General features: G+C 40.9%; 1 protein-coding gene across 1 annotated transcript in view; it reads left to right on the forward strand.

Moving 5' to 3' along the window:
• CWC27 (CWC27 spliceosome associated cyclophilin) overlaps positions 1-8,760 on the forward strand; it is a 241,400-nt gene extending 232,640 nt beyond the window's left edge. The window contains exon 14 of the mRNA XM_022596570.3: positions 4,021-8,760. Within this exon, the coding sequence (XP_022452278.2) occupies positions 4,021-4,183 (163 nt within the window). The 3' untranslated portion in view covers positions 4,184-8,760. The remainder of the gene's footprint in view (positions 1-4,020) is intronic.
• The last annotated feature ends 16,404 nt before the right edge of the window (positions 8,761-25,164 follow it).

The raw sequence follows: 25,164 nt of genomic DNA on the forward strand, positions 1-25,164 counted from the left end.
ATTAATATTAACTGCTGTCATATCTTAATCTACCTTACAATTGAATGAGAGTTTTTAAAAATGGATGTCAAATTAGTCAAGGTCCAGGTCCTTTTCGAAGACTCTCTTGTTTACTTTTGTTTATAATTCCACACAGTCTCATACAAAAAAAGAAAAAGAATAAACTTACTTGTTTTGGGGCTGTACCCCTCAGGTCTGCAAGCCTTGTAGTTGCCCAACCGTGAGACCAAAGAAAGAGCCTGGAAACAGCGAAAGAGACATCCAAGGTGTACTGGATAGGGAATCTTACAAGTCAGAAGCAAAATGTCCTGGAGCGACACCCCACCTATAAGGCAGACAGCAGGCAGGATGCAGCAGCAATCTTAGCTACTGCAGGGGAGAAGGAGGTTACCATTTATAGGGGGAATTGATGTCAGGTTGGCTCATCAGTTACCAGGGAAACCAGCAGAGGAGCATGTCCCTCTCAGCCCCTCAGGTTAACAATCGTCAGTGGGGCAGATGTTTCCCTTTGATAACCTAGCTTGGTGGAGTGGTTCTGGTCTAAGCATTAAACGATAACCACCTGGGACGGGGCAAACACGTAGGCAGTTAGCGTTAAGGCTCTGTGATTAAGAGGGAAGATCAGTCATGTGAGTAGGTGAAGTAGGGACTGGTTGAGCAGGGGATGTATAGAGAGCAAGAGAACCGCCATCTTGAGTGGCCTGGTCATACACAGCCTCTATGAAAATGGTAAGCCTCCATATTTCTATAACCACTAAAGTCAATGTTCTTACTTGAGAATCTGATCTTATGAAAAATTGTTATTAATCAGAACTAAACTTTTGTCTTTGCCTTCAAATGAACAAGTTCTAAAATTTTCATATGTAAATGATCAGTGTGTGATTCCAAAAGCTTCACTGCTCTTGTTGGGCCAATTCTATGACCAGTCACAGAGTGGATAGTATTGAGTTATTGGTACATACAAGATTGTAAACTACCAGACCTTATGTACTTGAATTAAGTCTGTATAATAAGTCTGCATGTGTATTCTCACAGGAGACTGTAAACGTGGGCATGCTTTCAATTCATGCAGTCTGTGATTTATGGAGGCACACAGGTCAGGAGTTTATTATGCTGAAAATCATAATAACTGTTTTGTTTTGCTTTTTAAAATGAAGTGACCGAAGCATGTTGAAAGATAAATGGGTGAAGCATTTTGATTATGTTTTTGTTTCAATTAAAGATTAAATATTATGCTGAGTAACCAGCCATGCTAAGCATTATGATATTAAAGCTGAAGTAATTTGTAAGCTGATAGCCCCTTCTTTCCTCCGGGTTTAGGTTTGTTATTAATCACAATGTTGGACTTGTTTAGTGCAGTGATGTATGAAACAAACAGTTGAAAAAGACAGCTACTTTACAGCTTTCTGTTCTTGCAGATTTGTAGGAAAATCTGTTTCTTTTTGTGGACTTTGTGCTGTTGTTCCCATGTCTAGATTTCATTTCTTATATCAAAGCCAACTAGATCTAGTAGTTGTAAGATCCTCTCATGGCATAGAAAGGAGGAAGTTGCCTTTTTATGGTTTTATTTGACAAATTCTGGTAAAGTCATTTTTGAAACACGGACAGTCCCTACTAGAAATGATTATAACAAAAGACCCATCTGTCTTTGGGGGCAGAGAAAGGGATAATTTTTAAAATAGAAGAATGTGTATATGGAGAAGTATTAATAAGTTAACTAATATAGTGGGTTTTGTATTTTTATATCAGTATAGGAGTACTGAATAAAATTGTTTTGAAGGGAATAAGATTCCAGCTATTTTCTGGTTTGGGGTTAGGCATTTGGAAATCATTTGGAAAGCTGCTGCGCACTTACCGAAATACAGTGTAGGAGTCTGGGCTCCCCATGACGTGTGATAAGGACCTTTAACAGGACAGTCCTGCCACACTTCTAAACTTAGTCCTCATCAGTGGTAATACACTTACAATTTCTGAAGAGCTCACTCTAGGCAATGCTGCATAGATTGTAAGGAGTATCAAAGAAAAAGACCACCTCTCAATACCTGAAAAAAAAAAAAAGCTCAATTTATTACTTTAATAAGAAAGAGCTTGCTTTTAGACACAGTCTCTCTGAGCAAAGCAGGTTGCAAACCTTACGTAGAGTTTTGGGGTCAGGGATTGTTTAGGGGTTAATATCAGCCTCAGAAGCACCATTATTCAGGAGAGACTGCTGGTGATTGGCTGGCTTTCAGAAGCATGTCACTGGTGTGGGTCTGCCACTGGCCAACTTTCAAAAGCATGAGGCTGTCACTGATTATTTGGCTTTCAGAGGTGTATTTACTGAAGTGAGTTATCACTGATCATTTTGGCCTAGGCAAGTCACCATTAATTGATTAAATCCTGTTTGATTGATTCAGTCTGGTTATAGTGGTCACTTGCTACCATGGCTGGAGAATAATTATCCTTTTGCTAGGAGTTGGGGCTTGTTTTATTCTCAGACGCTAATACTCAAACAGTGTAGAAAATTGAAAGCACAAGAAAATCAGACTCTGAGTACTCCATCTAAATAAGCAATAATCCTATGCTGCGCCTTCTAAGTGAGGTTGTTTCCAAGGTTAAGTCCATGGAAGTAGAAAAAGTCAGCAGTTCTCATGTGTGATATTGCATGTTATGAAATCTGATGCAAATAATATATTATTAATAATAAAGTACAGAGATGCAAATGGGCCTTACCTCAGTAAGTAAGAGTAGACTCTAGTTCATCCATATAATAATGTCACTCATACTCATTGCATTCTAATAAGCTTTTCTGGGAAGGAAGAGGTGGTAAGATAAAACTTGTCAACCCGGTGAACAGTCAACCCTACCGAACTCTTTGCAATTGTAGTATCATTAATATTGTAACATTTCATTTCCCTCACAAAATCGTTTTAGGATTCTTCAAAATCTAAGTATATCCATGGGAATTTTTAACAAAATTAAACTTCCCTCCGCATTTGTGGTACTGCAGGAAGAAAGGGTAGGGGAATCTCTGCTAGTACCTATTGCCCAATCCCTGCTCATATAGGGAAATAGAAATCACTGTAATATGTGGGTTTCATCTGCAAGTTACAACTGACATGTGGGGAGTGTTAACCCTTCAGGCGGTTTATCCCCATCTGCTGTGATAAAGTGTTGGGTGCGCCTATTTTTAAAATTGCTTAAATATTTAGTGGGGAAAGCCTTAGTAGTTTTGTTTCTATATAAAAACTGATCTTTCCTCTTTCCAAATTCATTCACCTGCCCTAGAATCTGGTTTTGGGACCTCCCTATTTATTCCCGGCACCTCCTAATGGGAGGCAGAGCTAATCACTTACGTATTTCTCTGCTGCTAAGCATAGCCAGCTTACAACCACTTAGGATTCAAGCACATGTTGAGACCTTAAGACCAGTAAGCATTTGATAAAGTAGGAAAGCAGGGTGGTTAGATTTGCTGTAATCAACAGTAGGAGGAGGAGGTTAGTCCATGGAGCCGTGCCAAAAGCTCAGTTTCTTTTTGTACAAAGAATTTTTTAAACTGAGCAATTCCCCAGAAAAGGGATTCATAACACCATTTGAACAGGAATTTTCTGAACACATTCCCTACTTGACCCATTTAACTACTGAAAACAAAACAAAACCAGATAGGGCTGGTTTAATGTCGGGAGTTTTGCTCTGCAACCTGGCTGAGTGTGCTCTTTAAAGGAAGCTGGAAGAATGTTCTCTGAGTTTAGTTGAAGGAAGACTTTTAACCTCCCATCAGGAAAGGAACCTCGAGTAAAGTCTGAAGCAAAGAGACTCACTACTAGAAATACAAACCAACAAAACAAACTCCAGACATGTTTTTCAAATTTAAGTGTTTTCTGAGAAGTTGGCATCCATGTGGTATAAGCACCAGTAAACAATAAACCCATCTTGGTGTTTTGTACCCTTTTGGTTCATCATGCCAAGACAAGTGTAGTGTAGAATTTCTACTTTCAGTTCTCATGCAAAAATCAGTGAACCATCTCTCTCCCACTTTAGGATGTCGCATGTACTTCAGTTTGAGGATAAAAGCAGAAAAGTGAAAGATGCAAGCATGCAAGATTCAGACACGTTTGAAATCTATGATCCTCGGAATCCAGTGAATAAAAGAAGAAGGGAAGAAAGCAAAAAGCTGATGAGAGAGAAAAAAGAAAGAAGATAAAATGAGAGTAATGATAAACCAGAACTAGCTGGAAATGTGCCTGCAATAAATGGCCTTAAAACAGCCATTGTTCCCAACAGCATCACTTAAGGGTGTGAAAAGAAGCATTTTTGAACTTGTCGTCTGGTTTTGAAAAACAGTTATCTTGTTATGTAAATTGTGGAATGATGTAAGCAAATGCTTTTGGTTACTGGTACATGTTTTTTTTCCCCTAATTGAGCTTTTATATTGCTAAATCTGAAATAAAATCACTTTCCTTCTAGTTTACATGTTAACCATTTGCAGAATGTACAAATCTGTATCTTTTTACCCTAAAATATGTGACGGCTTCGTTTTCAAGATTTTTTATAAGACATCTTTACAGAAAAAATATTTAAGGGAAACCTCTTTGGCATTCTGTTACCACAGCACTAACTTTGAAATATGATTTTTAAATTATGTAATATAAAGATTGATGGTTTTGTTTTGCATATAAATATCTAAAAATAGCCAAATCAGTAAGACTCAATAGCCTTAAATCTTAAGAAACCCCTAAGTGAATGTTCACGCCTGCGTCTAGGCCGATGCAGTCAAGGCGATAACACACTAGGTAATGTCAGCCAAGCTTATTGCACACCCTGGCCTGACCCCAGGCTACCGGCTCACTCCTCTGCCCTTCTCAGCACAGCAATGGCAGGAGCACATGCAGAGGTCCCATCCTGGCAACAGAACTTATTAAGAATTTAGCCTTTTATGACAATCAGTCATGCTGGTTATTTACTATATATTATCTGTACTATTTAGTCAGTGTTTTCTAGAATCTGAATGCCAAGATTATACCACAGGATAACTTCCAGTTACCTAGTAAAACCTCACCAGCCACGTCTTTTCAGGTAGTGTCTCATCAGCTCTCTCTTTTGAAGTGGAATCCAATAGGCTTTCTTTAGAGCGCCTGCTCTCACAACGTAGCCCCAGACGCTACACTAGAGCAGCAGCAGCATCACTTACAGCCATGTTAGAAATTCAAATTCCTGCCATACTACCCACCACCATTATCCCCATCCAGACTAATGGATCTGAAACTTAGATCATAGAAGGCTTGTTAAACAGACCGCTGGCTTCACTGCTGGTGATCCAATCTTTGAAGACTGACAATATCTAGTGAAGTTAAAAATGTTCATATCCAGTGATCCAAAATTTCTAATCCTAGGTCTGTTGCCTAAAGAAATTCTCACACATTGCTCAAGGGGACCTGTACTAAATATACGTTGAAGCATCAACCAAAGAGTGGATAAATAAGTTATTAGACATCCATGCTATGGAATACTTTGTAAGCGGTGAAGATTAATAAACCAGAGTTGTGTGTACTAGTTTATCTTAAAAATAATGTGAGGAATAGGCACCCTCCTATATAAAAATTTAAAACACACAACTCACCATTATATATTGTTTACAGATGTATACATGTAGCAAAAGTATAAAAACATAAAAACTAGTGGTTACCTCTGAGGAGGCAGAAGGAATACACAGGGGGCTTCATTTGTGTTTGTAATGTTTTATTTCTTAAGATAGATGTTGGGTAGTCAAGCCTCATTATTCTCTTTACATTTTGGTATGCCTGAAATATTTCATAATTTGTTCTTTATGATCATATCTAGAACCTGAGGTGAGAAGACAGAAGGACACCCCCTTTCTTTTTGGCTTCAGAAGTAGGAGAAAGTTCCAAAGAGAAAAAGAGGGATATGATAAAGGTGTTCTGGGGAACAGATGCTAAGCCACCAAAAAATAAGCCAGTGTTTGGAAATGTGCCCTATCTTTCCCTCACCGCTGTAATATCAATTGTATTACAGATGTTCACAAAGCAAAATGTTGTTTTCTAAACTCACAAAGTCTCTGTTGTTTATTATGAAAAGTATTACCACTGGATCTATTTGTATTGAAGTACCCCATAGGTTTCTCTACCATTCCTCCAAGACTGTGTCCACCTAAAACAGTGTGGTTTTATCCCTAAAACAGAGGGGACCACAGGCCTCTAGGGCACAGCCAGAAGACTAGTATTCATAGGTTTAAAAGATAACTGAATGACAAAATTAAAACAGGTTGACTGAATGCGCCTCATCCTGCTTTAAATTGCAAGGAGCAGAAAGATCTGAAATTCTACAGAGATTAGAATCTTACCAGAATTTCACCATGATAATAAAACTCATTTTGAATTTAACTGAATAATAGCAATAACAATTTTTTAAAAGCTTAAGAACATGGTTAAATTATCTGTCATATATAGTATTAAATGTGCTTATAGTAAAATCTTTGGAAATGTCACATGGGCCATGTGAATTGCAAAAATGAAATAAAATGAGTTCAAAGACCAAAAAAAGAGAAAACGTAAGACAATTAGCCTGTATAGTTCATTCTAATTTTATATTTATTTGGATTTATTTTTCTCTATGTACTTGCCCTAGGGATGTTATCCTGAAACAGTGAAGTCCGGTAGCCATCTCCTTTGTTATCTATGGTGATGCTGGGCATTGTGGAGAACAGAGAGAAAAGCAACTCCTGGCAATTGTTTTTTCTCATTTTCTAACAAGCCATTTTTTTCACTTTGGTTGAAGCTGTCAGCGAGGTGAAAGTTAAAATTAACTCTAGACCTCTCCTTTCTCAATAGGTAATTGAAGAAATGCAGATCGCTCTAGAATTTTTAATGGTATAATATCAAAACACACATTATCACATGCCCTCAGCTCTCTGTATGCTCTGTGGCCACGCAGTCAGTAATGCATCTGCTGCATCTAAAAATGGGGACACCATAGAAAAAGGTCATTAAAAAGTGTGAGGAGATGAGTGGTTTGCTGCTGTTGTTTTTAGAACAAGTTCAATAAGCTATGGTGTCCTTATCAAACTGTCACTACCAAGTCTCTTGATAGGATCTGACGTGTGAGGTACATAAACCTGTGCTGTTGTATCACTGTGGCCTGAATGGAAAAGGTTAGATAAATGCAGAATATTGCCCCAACATGCTGTTTAATCTTGGCGATAACAAGAAAGAAAATGGATGTGTGAAGTGAGTTACCATTGAGGGTTGTATCAGTATAAGCAATTTGTATGTACGGGGTGTAGAGAAGTTAAGAGGGGTTACATTCTTTAACACCGTCATTCACAAAAAAAAAAAAAAAAAAAAAAGCAGGTCTGGTTTCTCTATGGCTTTGACTCCTTTCCAGTGGCTCTATACAGTTTATCATGGGGTACCACTTCTGCTTACTAGAGACCAGGAGGTTTTCCTGTCTCACATATATTTTATCTCCTTTCTTTTAGCTTTTAATGAAGAGAGGTGAAACAGGAGCCATATTTTAGAGAAATCCTTTCTAATAAGGATTCGATTAAATCTGAATTCCTAGAGAAATAAAACACCAAATCTTACTAAGATGGGTATTAGAATTCCCCTGCTTGTAGAAAGAATACTCATTTATTCCCCCAAATCTTCCTTGACAATGGTATACTTGGACATCTTTGTCACAGGTGCTAAGGGCTGTGCTAATCCCTGTGCAGAGTTTTCAGTGGTACACAGCTAAATTGGCTCCCTAAAAAAACAGAAAGCAAGAAAAGCCCTGATTTGCATCATTTGCTGACTTCTGTGGTGTAAATACTCTCACCATGGCTGATTTCAAGCCACCAAAGGTAGCTCCAGGATACAACTGGTTATTTTTCCCATTCTGTTTCATTGCTAGCTAAAAGCTTATGTAGTAACTCTTGCACTGGCACTAAAGAACTCACAAAGGTTTTTAACCTTTTTCCAAGATGACAACCTTCAAGAGTATTTCTCTTTTATGTGATTACTTCAGACAATTTGGTGAAGTTCTAAACTGTAGCAACATCTGCACCCTATGCTTTTTATGACTAGTTTGTACCTTTAGATTCTCTGTTGAGGGAGTTTTCCAAAGTCACTTGGCTCACATTTATTTTTCCCTCTGCTCATCTTTTTGCCTCAGTTTAGTCCAAATCTCACAGAAAAAAAAAGAAGCGGGAGAAAGGAAGGAAATGTAATTTTAGTTCTTTGAATTATTCTCTGTAAGTGATAATGTACAAATCCATCATTTATATTTTTTTGGAAGATATTTTGGGTTAGGGATGGAGAATCCTACCTGGAGGGAAGACTGGCTTCTAAGTGAAATGCAGACAGGAATCTGGTCTCTCTCTTCCACATCTGCTCGGGATTATTCCTTTAAGTTCAGATCATGATATTAATTCATGTTACTTGATCAGCAAAAACATATTCGGGAGGCTTTCTTTAGAGCACCAGTCAAAAAGAAGGTGTTCTTTGTCTTTTAGAAAATTGTTATTTTCTCATTCCATGATGCCAGAAATGATAATCATTGCTGCAGTTCCAGAACTTTTTAATAATCAGGATAATTTTGAGAGCAGAAAACTCTTAAGTGACTTTCCCATTTATTTTCTGACTAATCTAGTTGGAGCTTTATTATTCAAGTGTTTTAATAATATATTTGAAATGAAGGGCATCATGTATAAAAAATAAATGACTAAAGTAGTATATATTCTATGGCTAGTTCTCAACAGTTATGAATAAACTTAAAATTTGTGAATTACCTCTTTTTTGTATGATGTGAGTAAACTGTTCTTTAATTTGCAATTTTTTAGGAAATATTTTATTCAGGGTAAGAGGTATGTGACCACTTTATCTCTGTTCTAAACTTTTACTATATTATTGGTGTAAATGAATAGACTAAGAATGGGTACTATCTCCCAAGCAACTAAAGAATTCAACAAGTGATTTTTGAATTAATTTAGAAAAGTTATACGTTATTTTGTGAGACCTAGGTCCATTTCAGAGTGAAGTTTCCTAATGACCATCATGTGGATTTCATGTCCCATCAAACCTGACATGTCCAAAACTGAACTCACCTACACGTCCTAGCCCTTCCTCCACCAGATCTGCTTCACCTGCACTTTTCCCCATCTTCCCTATTGGCAATGCCACTTTTCTAGTTACTCAGGCCAAATAGTTTGGATTCCAGTCTTCATCTCACACCCTATATCCAGTCTGTTATGATAATCTGTTGGCTCTGCCTTCGAAATATATCCAGAATTTCACCATTATTTACCACTTCCCACTGCTACCACCCTGGTCAAAAGGACCATAAACTTTCATGTGGACTACTATTTATAAAAGCACCGTAACCAGTCTCCCTGCTTTCACACTTATTTCCCTAAATTTATTAACAACATAGCAGCCAAGTGAAACCTCTTAAAACATAAATCACATTGTTATACTTCTCTGCTCAAAACCCTTCAATGGCTCCCCATTTCGTTCACAGTAAAAGCCCACATCTTCACAACGGCCTATGAGGCTCTAGATAATCACCACACCCTCCCCTCAATCTCTGACCTCCTCCCTTACTACACTCCCCATCACTCACTGTACTAGCCACACCAACTGTCCAGCACTTCATCAGATGAGCTAGGTGTGGTCCATCTCAGGTGCTCTGCACTGGCCAGTTCCTCTACCTGGAATACTCGTCCACCAGATGTCCAAATGGCCGACTCCCGCACCTCCTTCAAGTCTGCTCAAATGGCCCTTTCTCCATAAGGCCTACAGTAACCACTCTAAAGTTGCAGCCCATCCCCACCCCACATTCTCAGTGCCTCTCAATCTCCCTCTCTAATTATATTCAATGGCACTATGAACTCCTAAGCACTCTGCCTTTAACTTATTTAACTTACAAACAACCCTGTGAAGTAGGTATGGGCCCTTGTTACCATTTTACAGATGAGGAAACCGAGCCTTGCAGATGTTAATTACTTATTGTTTATCAATCACCTCCCACCATAGAATGCCCTCCACGAGGACAAGGATTTTTGTCAGTTTTGTTCACTGTTGATCCAGTGCCTAGAACTGCCTAGCAAAGAGCAGACACTTAATAAATATTTGTTGAATGAATAAATAAACCAGTATATCCCCCCCTGTGAAAAAACAGGATCCAATATAGTGTTATTCCATATTTTATCACTTAATATTACCATCATTTCATAAAGTTAGGACATTTTTACACTAAAAATGAAGGAAGGATATAACTTCAGTTCAGAAACAGCTCTAACATTTGAATAAGCTTTAGGAAAACCTTACTACATTGTCTTTTTCTCATTTTAACATAAGCCACTTTGTCACAGGTGGGCACAGATCCAAAGACCATTTTGGGAAAACCTCTCTGTAGGAAAACCCATTTACACCTATATGGCTTCCTTGAGTACCTGCTCTTTATAGAAAGCAATATTCTAATTCCTGAGACTAGAAAGAACTGAGGGCCAACATGCAATGTGTAGAACGCAAGGCTATAAGGCTTCAGACATGCAACTGCTTTAACAGAAAAACTATATAACCTCTTAATATCAGTTTTCTCCTCTCTCACATGGGAACGATATCAGCTGCCTTATCTACCTAGCTGTCACAGACTAAAGAAGGAATAAACAAGAAAACCAAGCTTTTACAAAGCTTATAATGATAGGAGCTAACATTTAACAGATACTTACTTTATGCCAGACACTCTTCTAAGCACTTTATCTGTATTAATCCTTTTAATCCTCATAAACAACTCTATGAGGTAGGCTCTATTATTATCTCCATTTTACAAATGAGGAGGAGACTTGAGGCTTAGCAAAGTTAAGTAATTTGTCCAGGTCACACAGGAAGCAAAGCAGCTAGAATTTAAAACAAGACTGAATCCAGAGTTTCAGTTGATCACTAGACTACCATGCCTCTTGCTACACAAACCAGATTGTTTTACAATACACCTCTAATATAACTATAGAGTTTATAATCCAGCAGGTAGAGAAGGAGGCTAACACTCCAAAATAAAAACACAGCATGGTGATTTCAGTTGAAAAGAATTATATATGTAAAAACTGAGTGAGTGCTAGAAGGAACCAAGATTGTGGTTTAGTGGGATTAATCTAGAACTGCTTTGTGGCGGAGGGAATTCTGACCATAATTTGGAAGGAAGGGAGAACATGGCATCGAGGAGACAGGTCCTGTTCCAGGTGAAGAGAAAGTTATACAGACAAGCCATTAAGACAAATGTAGGAGACAGTGATGTGTCTACATAATGCCAAAACATCTGGTCAACTGAGTTTAAAAAAAAAAAACCTCCATCAACACAGATTTCTTCAGTCAATCCAGATGTTTGGCATCTTGTAGACAAAACATCCAGATGATTAACTGAAGACCTGACAGAGTTGACTGAATTAACCGTGTGTTGTAGCATTGTATAGACAGTGTCAGGACGTTTGCTTGGCTGGAGTGGAGTCCAGCTATAAAGGAGATAATGGTCCAGGCAATGAGAGGGGACCTGGAGCTTGGATTTGATGCAGTTGGAAGCTGCTGGAGGAGGAGTGTGATGGAAATGATGCTTAAGGAAGAGGATTCTAACAACTATGTGAAAAAAAAAATATGGTGAGAGGAAAAGTTGTAGACAGGAAAGAGGATGTGAGTAGAGTGCAGGTGTGTGTGAGGTAATTAGAGCCTGGACCAGAATCAGGCTTGGGAAAGCAACAGGAAGGAACGGATCTGAAAAACATTACAGAAAAAGAACAGGAAGTCATGATGGGCTAGACAAGGGAGTGCAACTGCACATCACCCCAAGGTTGGAAGCCTCCAGGCCTGGGAAAGCAGCTGCAGTCAGCCTCACCACAGTAGTAAACCAAGAAGGAATCCCCAAGAGACCCCTCCCCTCAACCTCCATCCAGAGTCCAGAGCCAGGCCCACAGGCAGGGGGAACTTGGAGACCACAAACACAACTCTCATGAAAGGTTTCCTATTCATTTTAGCCACCTAAGTTGATTTCCCTTCATGTCCAATTTCATGAAGGGATTGAGAATGCTAGATTCAGACTGTCAGGTAGACACAACTTCAGTGAAAAGTCTAAAAAGACAATATTGTAATGACATTTGCTTTTATACAGCATATAATGTAAATTAAGATGTGTAGGGGTATGAATAAATTAGATGAGATGAGATTAAGAGAAATTATATAGTACCTATATTACCTAGTTAGCATTATAAAAGCCTGTTAACAGGCACAATTAATGGCCGAATTCAAGAATTTACATATTTTTTTAAACCCTTAATTTATGAAACCTTGGAATGTTCAACTCTTGGCTTGGATACTTTGCAGATTTTTTTAAAATTCCAAATATCTTATTAGACAAGAAACGAGTTTATATTTATTTATAAATAGTCACAAATTCTAATTTACTAGGATTCGAACTATGATAGTGTGCTCCCACTTATTAAAAAAAATTCTAAATATCCATGCAAGTCATCGTTTTGCAAATTTGCATTTTCAAATATTTTCAGCCCCAGGCTTATCAGCCCACACAACCAGTTATGTGCCCTTTACAGACACAATCTGGGTTTCTCCAACTGCTTCCTTGTTCATTTCAGGAGGGAAGGAACCTTCAAGAGAGGTTACTCTCTTTGTTCATGGTTTGGAACAAAACTGAGGATCAATCAATCTCTCCTTCTCTCTCTCCCCCTCTCTCTTTCTCTTTCCCTCTCTCTCCACCCCCCCTTCCCCTTCCCCCCACCAGAGAAACAACACAGAATGTGAGACCATAAATATATTAACTTGTTCCATGTCACCCTGGGGGAGGTGGAGGGGTCAGGAAACTTGTTAAAATCAGTTTCCCAGGCCTCAGAAATGACAAGTCTGTTGATCTGGGGTGGGAGCCCAAGAATCTGCTGGTTTTTCTGTTTGATTTTTAACAAGCTCCCCCAACTAATTCTGATGACTATTTTCTGAAAATCAGACTTATATCCTGCCCTAAAGTGGAAAGCTATAGAATGAAAAGCATCCGTTGTAAATGCAAATCTCAAATGGTAAAACAGATTTAAAATTTTTTTCTTACACATCCCTTAATCTTTCCTTTATGTAATAAGCTCCTACGTAAATTCACTGTGTTCTTTGATATGCAGAATTTTTCATAGAAACTGCATAAAGTCAAGCACACCTATGCAGTCAACCTAGAAGCCCAGAAGACAAATAGGACAGCTTGTCTGTTCTCAATTCACAGCACTGCCCACTACAGCCCTTCCCGGACACAAATGTTTACATGATGGGAAAATGTAATTAATGATCTTGGTAAGTCTTTCTAGTGCTCCAAGGCTAAGTGAGTCACTTATTTATCAGATAGAAAAAAACAGTTGGGTTCACTGAAACAATGGGTGATTTATCCAGGTGTGTTTGAATATAACCTTCCCACAGCCATCTTTTTGTAAGAAATACTTCAAAGTTAGTAGATAGCAAACTAGTTATTCAAAAAGTTAATCAGTGAAATGTCCCCCATCATAACATCAAGATTAGAATGTTTGTTCTCTACATGTAATCGCTTAGGTACCCCTTTTTTGGCAGTACTAACTCTACTGCAAGAATGATTAGTAGATTTTTTTTTTTCCTGGTGCTATGGCTCCATTTGCCTTAAACTCAACTCACTCACCTAAATCTTTTCCCAAGGATATAGGAAAAAGAATAAATTGGGAGAATTGGGAAATTTTGGGAGAATTTTTCACCTTCATTACCTAAGGTGTAACGATTAAAAGTCAAACTTACTTTTATTGTGCTTTGAATGATGCTTTTGAAACAATCAAGGGTTTCACAGGCAACCCAAGTGGTTTTGACTTGAGTAGTGATTCTTTCCCACTTTCCATTCTCCTGCCACTTTCAAATCTCATCTAGCAACCATGGGAATGGTCTCATGCCCTAGTGGGAGGGAGTTAGGACAAGCTAGGATTGCAAAAGAAAACCCTTAGGAGTCTTCAGAACATAAAAAGTCCTTGCATTCTGATACAGGTTAAAACAAAGAGAAAGATTCATTTCCAATGATCCTCTTTTATCCTCCACATAAAAATACTAACCTTCAATGCCTCCATCTCAACCACAGTATTGATAAGGGTAAGAAATAAACAAATTCTCTTTAGACTATTTCATTGATTCTACTGCTTTAATATCATTTATGGTATACAATGGCTTCCAGTACCGTGCTTTTTTCCTCAGGGCCATTGCTAGCCCATTTGGTGCCTCTGTGTGAATTAGAAAAAGGCACCCACTCCTCAAGATGCTTTACTTCCATATGTCAGAAAACTGTGATAACATAGTTTCTTTGAACAAGACACTTTATCACATCTGCAGGAAAAATCACCATAACAAATGTCAAACCTATATTGCTTATGATGTGAATTACATCCCCCGAGGCGTGGTGCCCTTGTGCAAAGCTCAACAGCACGGCTATGCATGAAAGCCTTTTCTCTCACCCCCTTCACTGTCAGCCCTCTCCATTCGCAAACCCAGCCCAAAGGCTCTAGAGTCCTACAGAAACTCTATAAAACCGCTTTCTCGAAGATCATCCATGATATTCTTCCAGCTAAACTCAAATCTAAAGCCCACTGGGGTCCCTAGAAAATATAAGATGGAATCCAGGTGATAAGGTCTAACCTCTTATTTTGTGCTTAGTCAAGTTTCCTTGCCTGCAGGGGGTTGTATGCAGAGGCCTTGCACCTAACACATGGGATTAGAGTTCCCAGCGCAGAACCGCTGTGCTAACACCCCAGCTTGGTGAGCTGTGTGGAGAAGCACTGCACACACCGCCTCAATTCAAGATGGCGGCAGCGGGCCGTGACCAGAGAAGCTGCACCAGGCACTGCGATCTGGAGCCTGAGCCACAGCTGCTGCAGGTGGTGAGAACCCCGCCCCCTCCCCTCCCTGCTAACGAGATCCCCGTAAAGCAGCCCCGCCCACAGCCTGTGCTCTAGAGCCCAAGCGTCTACCTCTCCATCCGCCGATGAAAGAAGAAAGCTTTCCTTTGCTTCTGAACCGAACTTGGTCTCCTTCTACGGGCTCAAACAACACTGGGCGGGAGAACCCTTGTTGGGGCCTGACTAGACAGGGTCCGGTAACACTGCCTTCTTGGAACTCTCTCCTCCCACCTCATAATCCTGACTCTCCCTTTCCTACCAGCAATTCTTGTCCTGCTCCTCTTTTCTGTGGACTCTGTTCTTAGACTCTAGCTCTGAGGAATCTGGTCAATACTTCCTGAGATAAAATGGTCTTTGGAGCCAAGGCATTTAACAGGTGGAAGCTAAAAGTGCTGCCTGTTCCATATGACGTAGCCTGTACCACCTCACTGTTCCCACAGTAAATACTTGTTTTCCTGTAAACTTGGGGCACAGGCTAGTAGATTTAGTGACAAGACAGTAATCTATGACTTGGGCCATCTGATGTTCCATCTCACCTGCAGAGGCCCATGGCTTGTTCAGGAAATAGATCTGTCTGGAAGTTCAGACTCTTCAATAACTAAACAGACTTCTGAGCATCACTGTCCAGGACCACAGCCCTCTGCCTCTGGCCCCCAGCCGTCTGCAACACTTTGAAGAAAACGGTTCTTCACCAGGCTTACAATTCAATGGCCACCCAGTAAGATGTAGAACAAAGACACTCTTCCCAGGCCTGTGAGCTGTATGCGTAGCCAAAGTGTCTCTCCACAGGCTAATGATAGTCCCAGGTTTAAGAATGAGGTCCTCGGGGCTTCCCTGGTGGCGCATTGGTTGAGAATCTGCCTGTCAATGCAGGGGACACGGGTTCGAGCCCTGGTCTGGGAAGATCCCACATGCCGCGGAGCAACTAGGCCCGTGAGCCACAAGAACTGAGCCTGTGCGTCTGGAGCTTGTGCTCCAGCAACAAGAGACCGCGACAGTGAGAGACCCGTGCACCGTGATGAAGAGTGGCCCCCGCTTGCCACAACTAGAGAAAGCCCACGCACAGAAAACGAAGACCCAAAAATAAATAAATAAATAAATAAAATTAAAAAAAAAAAAGAATGAGGTCCTCATGACCTGCCGAGCTGAGAGAAGATCGTGTTCCTGGATGACATTCTGATGTGGTCCATAACCTGCCTTTGGCTCCTGGGTGAACCCTCTCTGTAGGTATAATGTGAAAATGTGTTTAGTGCCTCTCTTCAAAGAAAACCTCCTCTCTGCTGACAAGGGTTAGTAATATGCTAGGATGGTACACTTACCTCTCTCTGTCTCTCTTTCATTCCTTTAAATATCCAAGACACTCAGTGCCTCCTGAGGTTTATTAGTTAATAATGGGGCTTTTTTTTTTCTTATGACAATCCCATCAAGTACCACCTGAAGAAGAGGAACCATTTCAAACTCTGTGGTGGCCAAAGAATTCTAGCACCTGCATGCACCTGAATGCAGTTCCCCTTGCCTTCTATCCCACATTATCCTTACTGTTTCTAAGGAAAATGTCTCCCACCAACAGGGGGAAAAATTTGTTTTATTTTGTTTTCCTGCAACTGCACTTCTTTCCAACAATCTTATGTGCTGGAAGTTAAGTAAAAATTGACCTGAAAATGTTACGGCACCTTCAAGAACCAAGAAGTTTTTTTCCCCCTTCTCATCCAATATGATGGGGCCAAGTTTGACATTTCCATAACGTTTAAAATATAAGGCTAAAAAAATAACCTTGGTGGTCACTGGCCTGACATGAGTCTGGTTAAACTTCAAGGAAACTGCTTCCAAGATAGGATTTAGATGCTTCAGAATTTGTTGGAATGTGGTCAACAGAAAAATAAAATTTCAAATCCTGGCTTACTGGCCTGAAGGACCTCCATGAGGTAGACTCTATACAGGAAACAATTCCATCATCCAAAGTGAATATTCACTCATTTTTCTTTTCCAGCCAGGAGTTTGGAAGAAGCGAGCAGGCAATGTAGTCATTTGGTAACATCCTTCCCACTGCCAAAATGGATTAATGCTGGGAGATCTTACAACTGGTGAGTAATCGGTAGTGCTTGCAGACCCTCCAAGATCCCCAAGGTGTGATTATTTTCATACATGGATTTCTGTCATCATCCTCCAAAGGGTGCTTTGTCAGTTTAATTTTCCCTCACTGGACTCTCAAGCCCATGTTATGGCATGGTCTCCAACTCACTGCCGATCTCCTGCTCAAACCAAGTTGGTGAGCACTTTAGAGACACTGCTAAAATGTGAGGGCTATATTAACAAAATTATACCAGCTTCCTCTTAAATGATTCTGGAAACGTATGAATAGTTATTTATTAAAATAAAATTTAGAACCTAATCATTCCACTGATTTGGTTTATTATACCCCTACCTAATACTCAGGTTGATTTTAAGATGTCATGGACATACTAAAATCTCAGACTATGAAGAACCTAATTGAAACAACAACCCCAAATATGTGAGTTTTTAAAATAAATGCTCTTTGCATCTTTTAGCATTGACTATCATTCATTCCCTAAACTTCTCTCACCACCACTACCCCAACTCTTCGACTTGTATTCAATTCCTTTCTGGGACTAAAAGGGCCTCTGAAATGGGAAATATGATATCAAAAGAACTCACACCTGGGAATCAAACAGCCGAAAGTTCAAGCTCTGTCTCTGCCACCAACTAGCTGGGAATCTTTAGATGATTCACCTAAACTCTCTGAGCTTTGGTTTCCTCATCTGTAATTTGGACATATAGTTTACCTCAAAAGATTGGTGTTTCTTTGACCTGAGTCGAATGCCCTTCCCCTGGGCTTAGAGACCTGCAAACCTTTGCCTCCTAGTCACTCAGGAAGTAGGTACTTCTGTCCTCTTCCCAGATCCCTTTAGCTCTGTGTCCCAAGTCTTAAGGTCAGCCCCAACAGTAAGGCTACTTCTGGAAAACTGGGCCAAATGTATCTCCAGAACCTCATTATTTCTGACCACCAACCCCACCCCTAGAAACACTGTGTTGCCTAAGCTGAGCACTGCCCCTGATTCACAGCCCAAGCCATAAACCAGTGGGCCCTACCTTATCTGGTGTCAGAATTACCCAAGAGCTCTGAAAACCACAGATGTCTGCCCCACTCCCAGCCCCTGGAAGCCTCTATTTTTAAGTTTCCTGGGTAATTCTGATGATAACCCCAGTTTGAGAAGCTCTGATTTTAGCAGCCACCAAACATCCCTATCTGTTCCTCCCATGCCTTGGAACTGGATTATCTTTCCTGAGCTACATAAACCCACTGCTCTATCTCCCAAACCCAGTTAGTTGTTGACTCTGGTTACTATGAGCTCCGAACAGGTCACAGGGACTCAAGCTGCTGATTATGGCTTAGGAACCCTCCTCCACATCCCCAGCCCCTTGGGCCTAAGAGGCAGAAAAGGCATCATAGAAATATAATCAAGAGAGCACCAGGGCTGTAGAGTCAGTAGCGCTAGTGTGGAACAATGGATCTAAGTCAAAAGATTTAAAGGCCTGAGATGCCAACAGAGATCAAAAGCAGATAAACACCCTTCACCCTGCCAAGGCAATCTAACATGGTGCAGCACTGAGTGAACTGGTGAAGCTCATAAAGCAACCCTAGTGAGGCCTTTGTGTGTGTGTGTGTGTGTGTGTGTGTGTGTGAGAGAGAGAGAGAGAGAGAGAGAGGGAGGGAGGGAGGGAGGGAGAGAGAGAGGGAGGGAGGGAGGGAGGGAGGGAAGGGAGAAAAAGAAATAAGGAAAGAAAGAAAGGAGAGAGAAAAAAAGCAAAAGAGAAAGAAAGAAAGAAAATAGATTGTGACAAGTTGTGATATGATTAAAACAAATCAGCAGGGCAATTTGTGTTTGTGGGTATTTTCAAAGGGTACCAGTGCTTCTCACCTGGACCCCAACTCCAGCTCTCTCTCCACTCATGCCCAGGTTCCAGGTACTTGCCCACACCCTGCTCTCTGGTGTGGTTCATAGTGTGATTCACTGTTTAACATTTGCCTGATAAACTAGACAACAAGCACAGGATGGGGGAGCTGGGGCACTGAGCTGCAGGGACTCCAGTGGGAGCTCCTTCAAGACTGACCACAAGGCAAGTTAGTATAAGAATCTGCTGTAAGAGGAAATGCTGGGAAGGCAAGATGGAGGTGTCCCTCACTCCATGTGCTCCTGGGCACTCTCCCTAGCGATTCCTTCTGAGCAGAGCCCAGTAGCTTCCCACATAAAATGCTTCGAGTCCTTTGCTTGACCGGCCTGAAAAGTGTGTCACCTCACCAGAATTCTTTTCAGAAGATTTTACAAAGCCATTCATAAGAACAACATATTTCACTGCCAGGTGTCTTTCCTGACATCTCAGACCCCCTACAGTCCTTTGATCACTTTTTCTCCTGGAGGACACAGACAGCTTTTAGCAAGACCAGTGTGAGGAGCTTCTCCAAGGAAAACAGATGGGATCCAAGGTGCATTATCCCTCAGAGGGCTTCTCCAGGGATCAGGAACCCTGTTCCACAATGCTGCTAGGTGCCCATTCTGTTTTTGCTGCTGTGGCTCCTTGCAAGGGCCGGTGCGGAACATAGGCCTGCACCCTGGCTCTGGATCCCAGAGCCCTGCCATCCTCCAGCAACCGGCTAACAAAGCGTGCCAACAACGGTTTGAAACCGTTAAAGCAATTTTAATAAAAATAAAATCATGAATAATATAACTATAAATACAGATCTCATTAAAACAGGCGGCTATAAAACCCTGTACTTTAAAAATAAGAACGGCCTCTCTAAGTGCATTCCAATTACGGTCCAAGATGTAATTTACCCTTTGGGACCCTGATACTACAGCAGATCTCGGTGAAACCACTGTCTCACCACCGTGGTGACAGTCAAGAACGGTCGCAGTACTGAGCGAACCTGCCTGGCGGGACCGAATTGGTGGCCGGCCAGCGGCGAGAGCGGGCGGCCTGCGCGCTGCTGTGCATGCGCTCCTGAGCAGGCCGCCGCGGGCAGCTTTGGGGAGGCCGAGCCGCGTGGCTGCCCAGCCTGCGGCTCCGCGGGGGCGTCTGACATCGCCATCCGTGTGGTGCACCCTTTTGTCTCACCCCGACCCGAGTTCTTTTCAGGGATTAGTCCTGACTTCGTGATTAATCGGCACTTTCGGGTTTTTCCTAGTGTGACATCATTGCTGCTCAGAGATAAAACAGGCTTCTTTCTGAAGGCTCCTGCGCAGAGCAGGGTCCTGTACCCCGGAGACTGTCCCGGGGACCTCGCCCTGCCCAGACGGCCACAGCCAGCTCCGCTCCGCGGCTCAGCAGGAGCGCTTGGTGCCCCGTCACAGAGCCTCTGCTCTTTATTGCTTCGGCCCACTGGTTAAATGCAAAAAGTTCAAGGTTTTCTGTCCTTTTTTCATAATTATAAAAGTAGGACATGCTCATTTCAAAAGGTGGAAAATTATGAAGAGAAAAGTAATCAACCAAAGCCTCACCCTGCAGGCTCAATCTCTGTTCATTTTGATGCATTTCTTTCCAGCCTTTTTTCTCTTTCTTTGCAACAGTTTTTCTGGTGTTAAACACTGATCAGGGACTTCCTGGTAGCCCAGTGGTTAAGACTCCGCCCTCCCAATGCAGGGAGCCCGGGTTTGATCTCTGGTCAGGGAAGTAGATCCCACGTGCATGCCGCAACTAAGAATGCACATGCCCCAACTAAGGAGCCCGCCTGCCTCAACTAAGACCCAGCACGACCAAAATAAATAAATATTGAAAAGAAAAAGAAAACATTGCTCAGCTGCAGTTGTGTTACAAATAAATAATTTTGTATCCTACTTTTTTAACTTAATGTTTTAGCAGAAACACTGTATGTGCCTGGATTAGCAAGCATTTCTGTAAAGCTCCTAAAGAGTCTCCTAAGTGGATGTACTATTAGATACGTAAATATTATTTCTATCTATGGGCATCTAGGATGTTTCCAATTTTTACTGGTATATAGGTAGCAGTTAGACCAACACTGAACCCTTTCCCATGTTTGCCTGGGATTGTTTTTGGTGGAGCATAAAAACCCAAACTACGAATTTCACCCTGGGCTTCCCTGGTGGTGCAGTGGTTAAGAATCTGCCTGCCAATTCAGGGGACATGGGTTCGAGCCCTGGTCCGGAAAGATCCCACATGCTGCGAGTAACTAAGCCCGTGCGCCACAACTACTGAGCCTGTGCTCTATACTCCACGAGCCACAACTACTGAGCCCGCGTGCCTAGAGCCCATGCTCCGCAACAAGAGAAGCCACCACAATGAGAAGCCTGTGCACCACAACGAAGAGTAGCCCCTGCTCACCACAACTAGAGAAAGCCCACACGCAGCAGCGAAGACCCAACGCAGCCAAAAATAAATAAATAAATTTATTTATTTTTAAAAAAAGAATTTCACCCAGTATATGTTAAAGAGAGACAAAGACTTGAAAACTGCCCTTTTCCATGTTGATGATGATGGAGAACCAGGGTGGAGGCTGATTGCAGGATGAGCTTTTGTGTTTGTGAAGTGGGAGATCACAGGCTTTGCAATGGGGATGGAGGCTGGTGGCAGAGAAGATGTGCCTTCCACTCAGGTGAGAAAGAGAGGCCAAGAAGAAGGCAGTAATCTGGCAACCATGGGGAAAACTCCCTGGGAAGATAAGTGGTTGATTATTTTTAGAATTATAATTAAACATTCTATTTTAATTCTGTTGGTCACAAGCTCCAATGTATTATTTGGGAAAACTCTTCTTGTCTGTTTCTCTTAACCAAAAAAAAAAAAAAAATCAGAGAAATACAGGAAAAAGAACTAGGCCTAAGTGAAGGGAGAGTAACACCACTTGCATTTTCTGCCTTGCTGTGGTCTGCTACTCTGGAAAGTCCCTGCCCCACTTTATGAGAAACTGGTGCAATGTTTTTCTAAGATTCCAGATAGCTAGGATAAGCAGAGCCCATGAGCCATCCAAAATTTCTCTGTGAGCTCCTGCATAAGCCCACTTCTATTTTATCTTGTGTAAGTCACCTTGTCTGAAAGTTGTGATAGAAGAAGGGGATGGTGGGAGAAAGGCTGGCAGTTGGAGAATAAATTCAGCCTCCCAGGGCCTTTTTTTCCAGATGTTATGCACTCTGTCGTTTGTTAGTCTAGCTAGTAAAGGGCACACCACTCTACTAGTTGTGTGAATACCAAAACGGTATAGGTCCCTGCCATGCTTGGAGTTGTGACTGTCTGTAACCCAAGGGAAAGGCAGGAGCAGCCAGCTCTTGGCATCTCCCTCTTTGCTTGGTCTGGGGATGATTTCCCTTTATAAGAGAGCCCTCTCTCCAGTGGAGCCAGTTTTCTTAATGCTATCTCTGTGAGGAAAGCTAGACTGACCAACTGGTAACATTCTGTCTTGATTTAAATATGCACCACAAAGCAGGCAACTTGCCTAACTGGCATATACACTTTGCAAAGCAGCTGTTGATTCTTGACCCATCTGAGAACTAGCCATGAAGCAGTGATATAACTTCATAAGGGCAGAGACAGGCCATAGTGGCTTTCTCTTCCCTCTGAACACAGAAGAGGTGCCTGCCCTTCTCCCTGTCCACTTTCCGGAGCAGCTCTCTCTACTGATGGTGGAGCCATCGCCCTCCTTCTAACCCACTCACCTGGCCTCTGCAGTCTCCACCTAGAAGACACGTCACCGTGGTATTTGCTCTGAGGGCAACACTCCAGACCTGCCTGCCAGCAACAAACCCACCAGCTCCCAGATCTCCAAATCTGCTCCATTTTTAGTGCCCAGGGATTCTCAAAGCTCCCATTTCTGGAAGTGGTTTCCTTTTTGCTATCTGGCTCTCGTAGGATTGGGGAAAAGCCAACTCCTTCATGGCTAGTTCCCATCATGTCCAGTGAGGTCAGTCCCTCTCAGCCTGGGCTCTCAGCATCTCTTTCTCCAAGTCACAACATCCTCTAAGCACTTGCTGACCCTGCTGTGTTCTGCCTGTTAAAAGGTCACCTGCTTTTTGAATTCTTTCCACTCTCCTCCCAGTTATTTGTGATAGCCTCTTAGAAGCTTAAAAATAACATTTATTTCCCCAGTGGTTTTGTATATTTCCATTTGGCAAACTCTATTTTGTTCCATCTGTTTCTAAGGGAACAGAAACCAAAATGGTTTATGTCCTACTTCCTACACTGGCCTGACTGATGTTGTCAGACTGGAATTGTCCTTCAGCCCAGAGCGGGTACACCCAATCATAAGCTGGACCTTGATGCAGAAACTATATAAACTATAAAGACAATGGACATTGTTTGGCTGTTGGAAAATCTACTTCATTGTACTTCCTTTAATCAAGCAGTGAATTTTTTAATAGATAGATTCAAGCCACTTTGCATGGGTATGATAATATAAAAGTGGGTTATACCAAGATACTGTGATACTGTGAATTCATTATTAAAATAAAACTGACGGCAATATAAGTCATCAAAATGGAAAGAAGTAGTTACCAGAAGGGGTACACTGGGAGGCTTCTGGGGAAAGGAAATGTGCAGGAAATGTTCAGATTGAAGATCTGGGTGATAGTAATATGAGTGTGTTCACTTGTGAAAATTCATTGAGCTCTGTAATTTATGATCACATTTTTCTGCATGTATGTTCTACATGAACAAAAAGTTGACTTACAATAAACAAACAGAGGGATTTTGTTGAGGTAGGCAGTGAAAGGAATGAAGACAATTATTCTTTCATTCGACATGTACTGTTTTGGTGCCCACTCAGTGCTCACTGGTAAACATAGATTTTGTACCTATTACAGAAATGAAAAAGTTAGTGGCCACAGGGCCAGGTTTCAAGGAGCTTACAGTTAAGAGTCAGCTACAATGTAAATTAAAGTGCTCAATATATATACCAGTGATAATTCTTAGTTGTGGCAAATGTACCATAGTAATGTAGGATGTAAACGTTAAGGGAAACTAGCTAAGGGGAATATGGGAATCCTCTATACAATCTTCGCAACTTTTCTGTAAAACTAATCCTACTCTATATTTAAATTTTTATCTTAAAAATTTGCAACGTCATGAGAATGACTACAAGGAAGAGATTATCTTTGTACTAAGAGAATCAGAGCTGACTTTGTAGAAGAAAAGATGTTTGAACTTTAAAGGAGGAATGGGATCATAATAAAGGGAAACTGGGAAGAAGTTAACTAGACAGGTGAAAAATGATACAAGAAACTGTGGAGTCAATAGCCAAGATATGGAAACAACCTAAGTGCCCATCAACAGATGAATGGATAAGAAGATATATAGAGATATATAAAAATATATCAAGATATATATAATATATTATATAAATAATATCAATATAATATATATGTAATGTCTTATATTTTATATATATATATTATTCATCCACAAGAAGGAAGGACAGCCTGCCTTTTTGGCAACAGGGATGGATCTTGAATGTATTATGCTAAATGAAATTGTCAGAATAAGCCAGATAAAGACACATACTGTATGATTATTACCTATATGTGAAATCTAAAACAGTAAAACTCATAGGAACAGAATAGAATGGTAGTTACCAGGGGGTTGGTGTGGTAGGAAATAGGGAGATGTTGGTCAAAGAGTTCAAACTTCCAGTTATAAAATGATTAAGTTCCAAGGATCTAATGTACATTATGGTGATTATAGTTAATAATACTGTATTACATCCTTGAAAGTCCCTAAGAGAGTAAATCCTAAATATTCTCACCACAAAAAAGAAATGGTCATTATGTGATGTGATGTAGGTGTCACATCCTACCCAATGCTATGGTGGTAATCATTCTGTGATATATAAGTGTATCAAATCAACACATTATACACCTTAAACTTACACAACGGTATATGTCAGTTTATCTCAGTAAAGCTGGAAAAGAAGCTGTGGAATACGTAACAGGACTAGTACATGGTTCTGTCAGATTGGTGAGTTGGGAGCAGGAAAGAAGTGGTGTAGAATAGGACCGGAAAAGCAGAGGGCCTTAAAAGCAGATCAGGAAGACCCTTAAATTTTAAAACTTAAATAATGCACAAAATATTAGCTCTGAATTTCTATTAAAACTCGTTATTTTACAATGAAAGATAAATATGTTAATTCAAAAACTGATGGAAGTTAATACAGGTGTCCCCCACTTTTCAAACTTCACTTTACACCACTTCACTTTCACAAAAGGCCTAAGTTAGTACCTGTT

Source organism: Delphinapterus leucas, chromosome 3 (genome assembly GCF_059928025.1).
Source record: "Delphinapterus leucas isolate spDelLeu-1000000601 "Yukka" chromosome 3, BTC_Dleu_Yukka2, whole genome shotgun sequence".
Taxonomy (NCBI): Eukaryota; Metazoa; Chordata; class Mammalia; order Artiodactyla; family Monodontidae; genus Delphinapterus; species Delphinapterus leucas.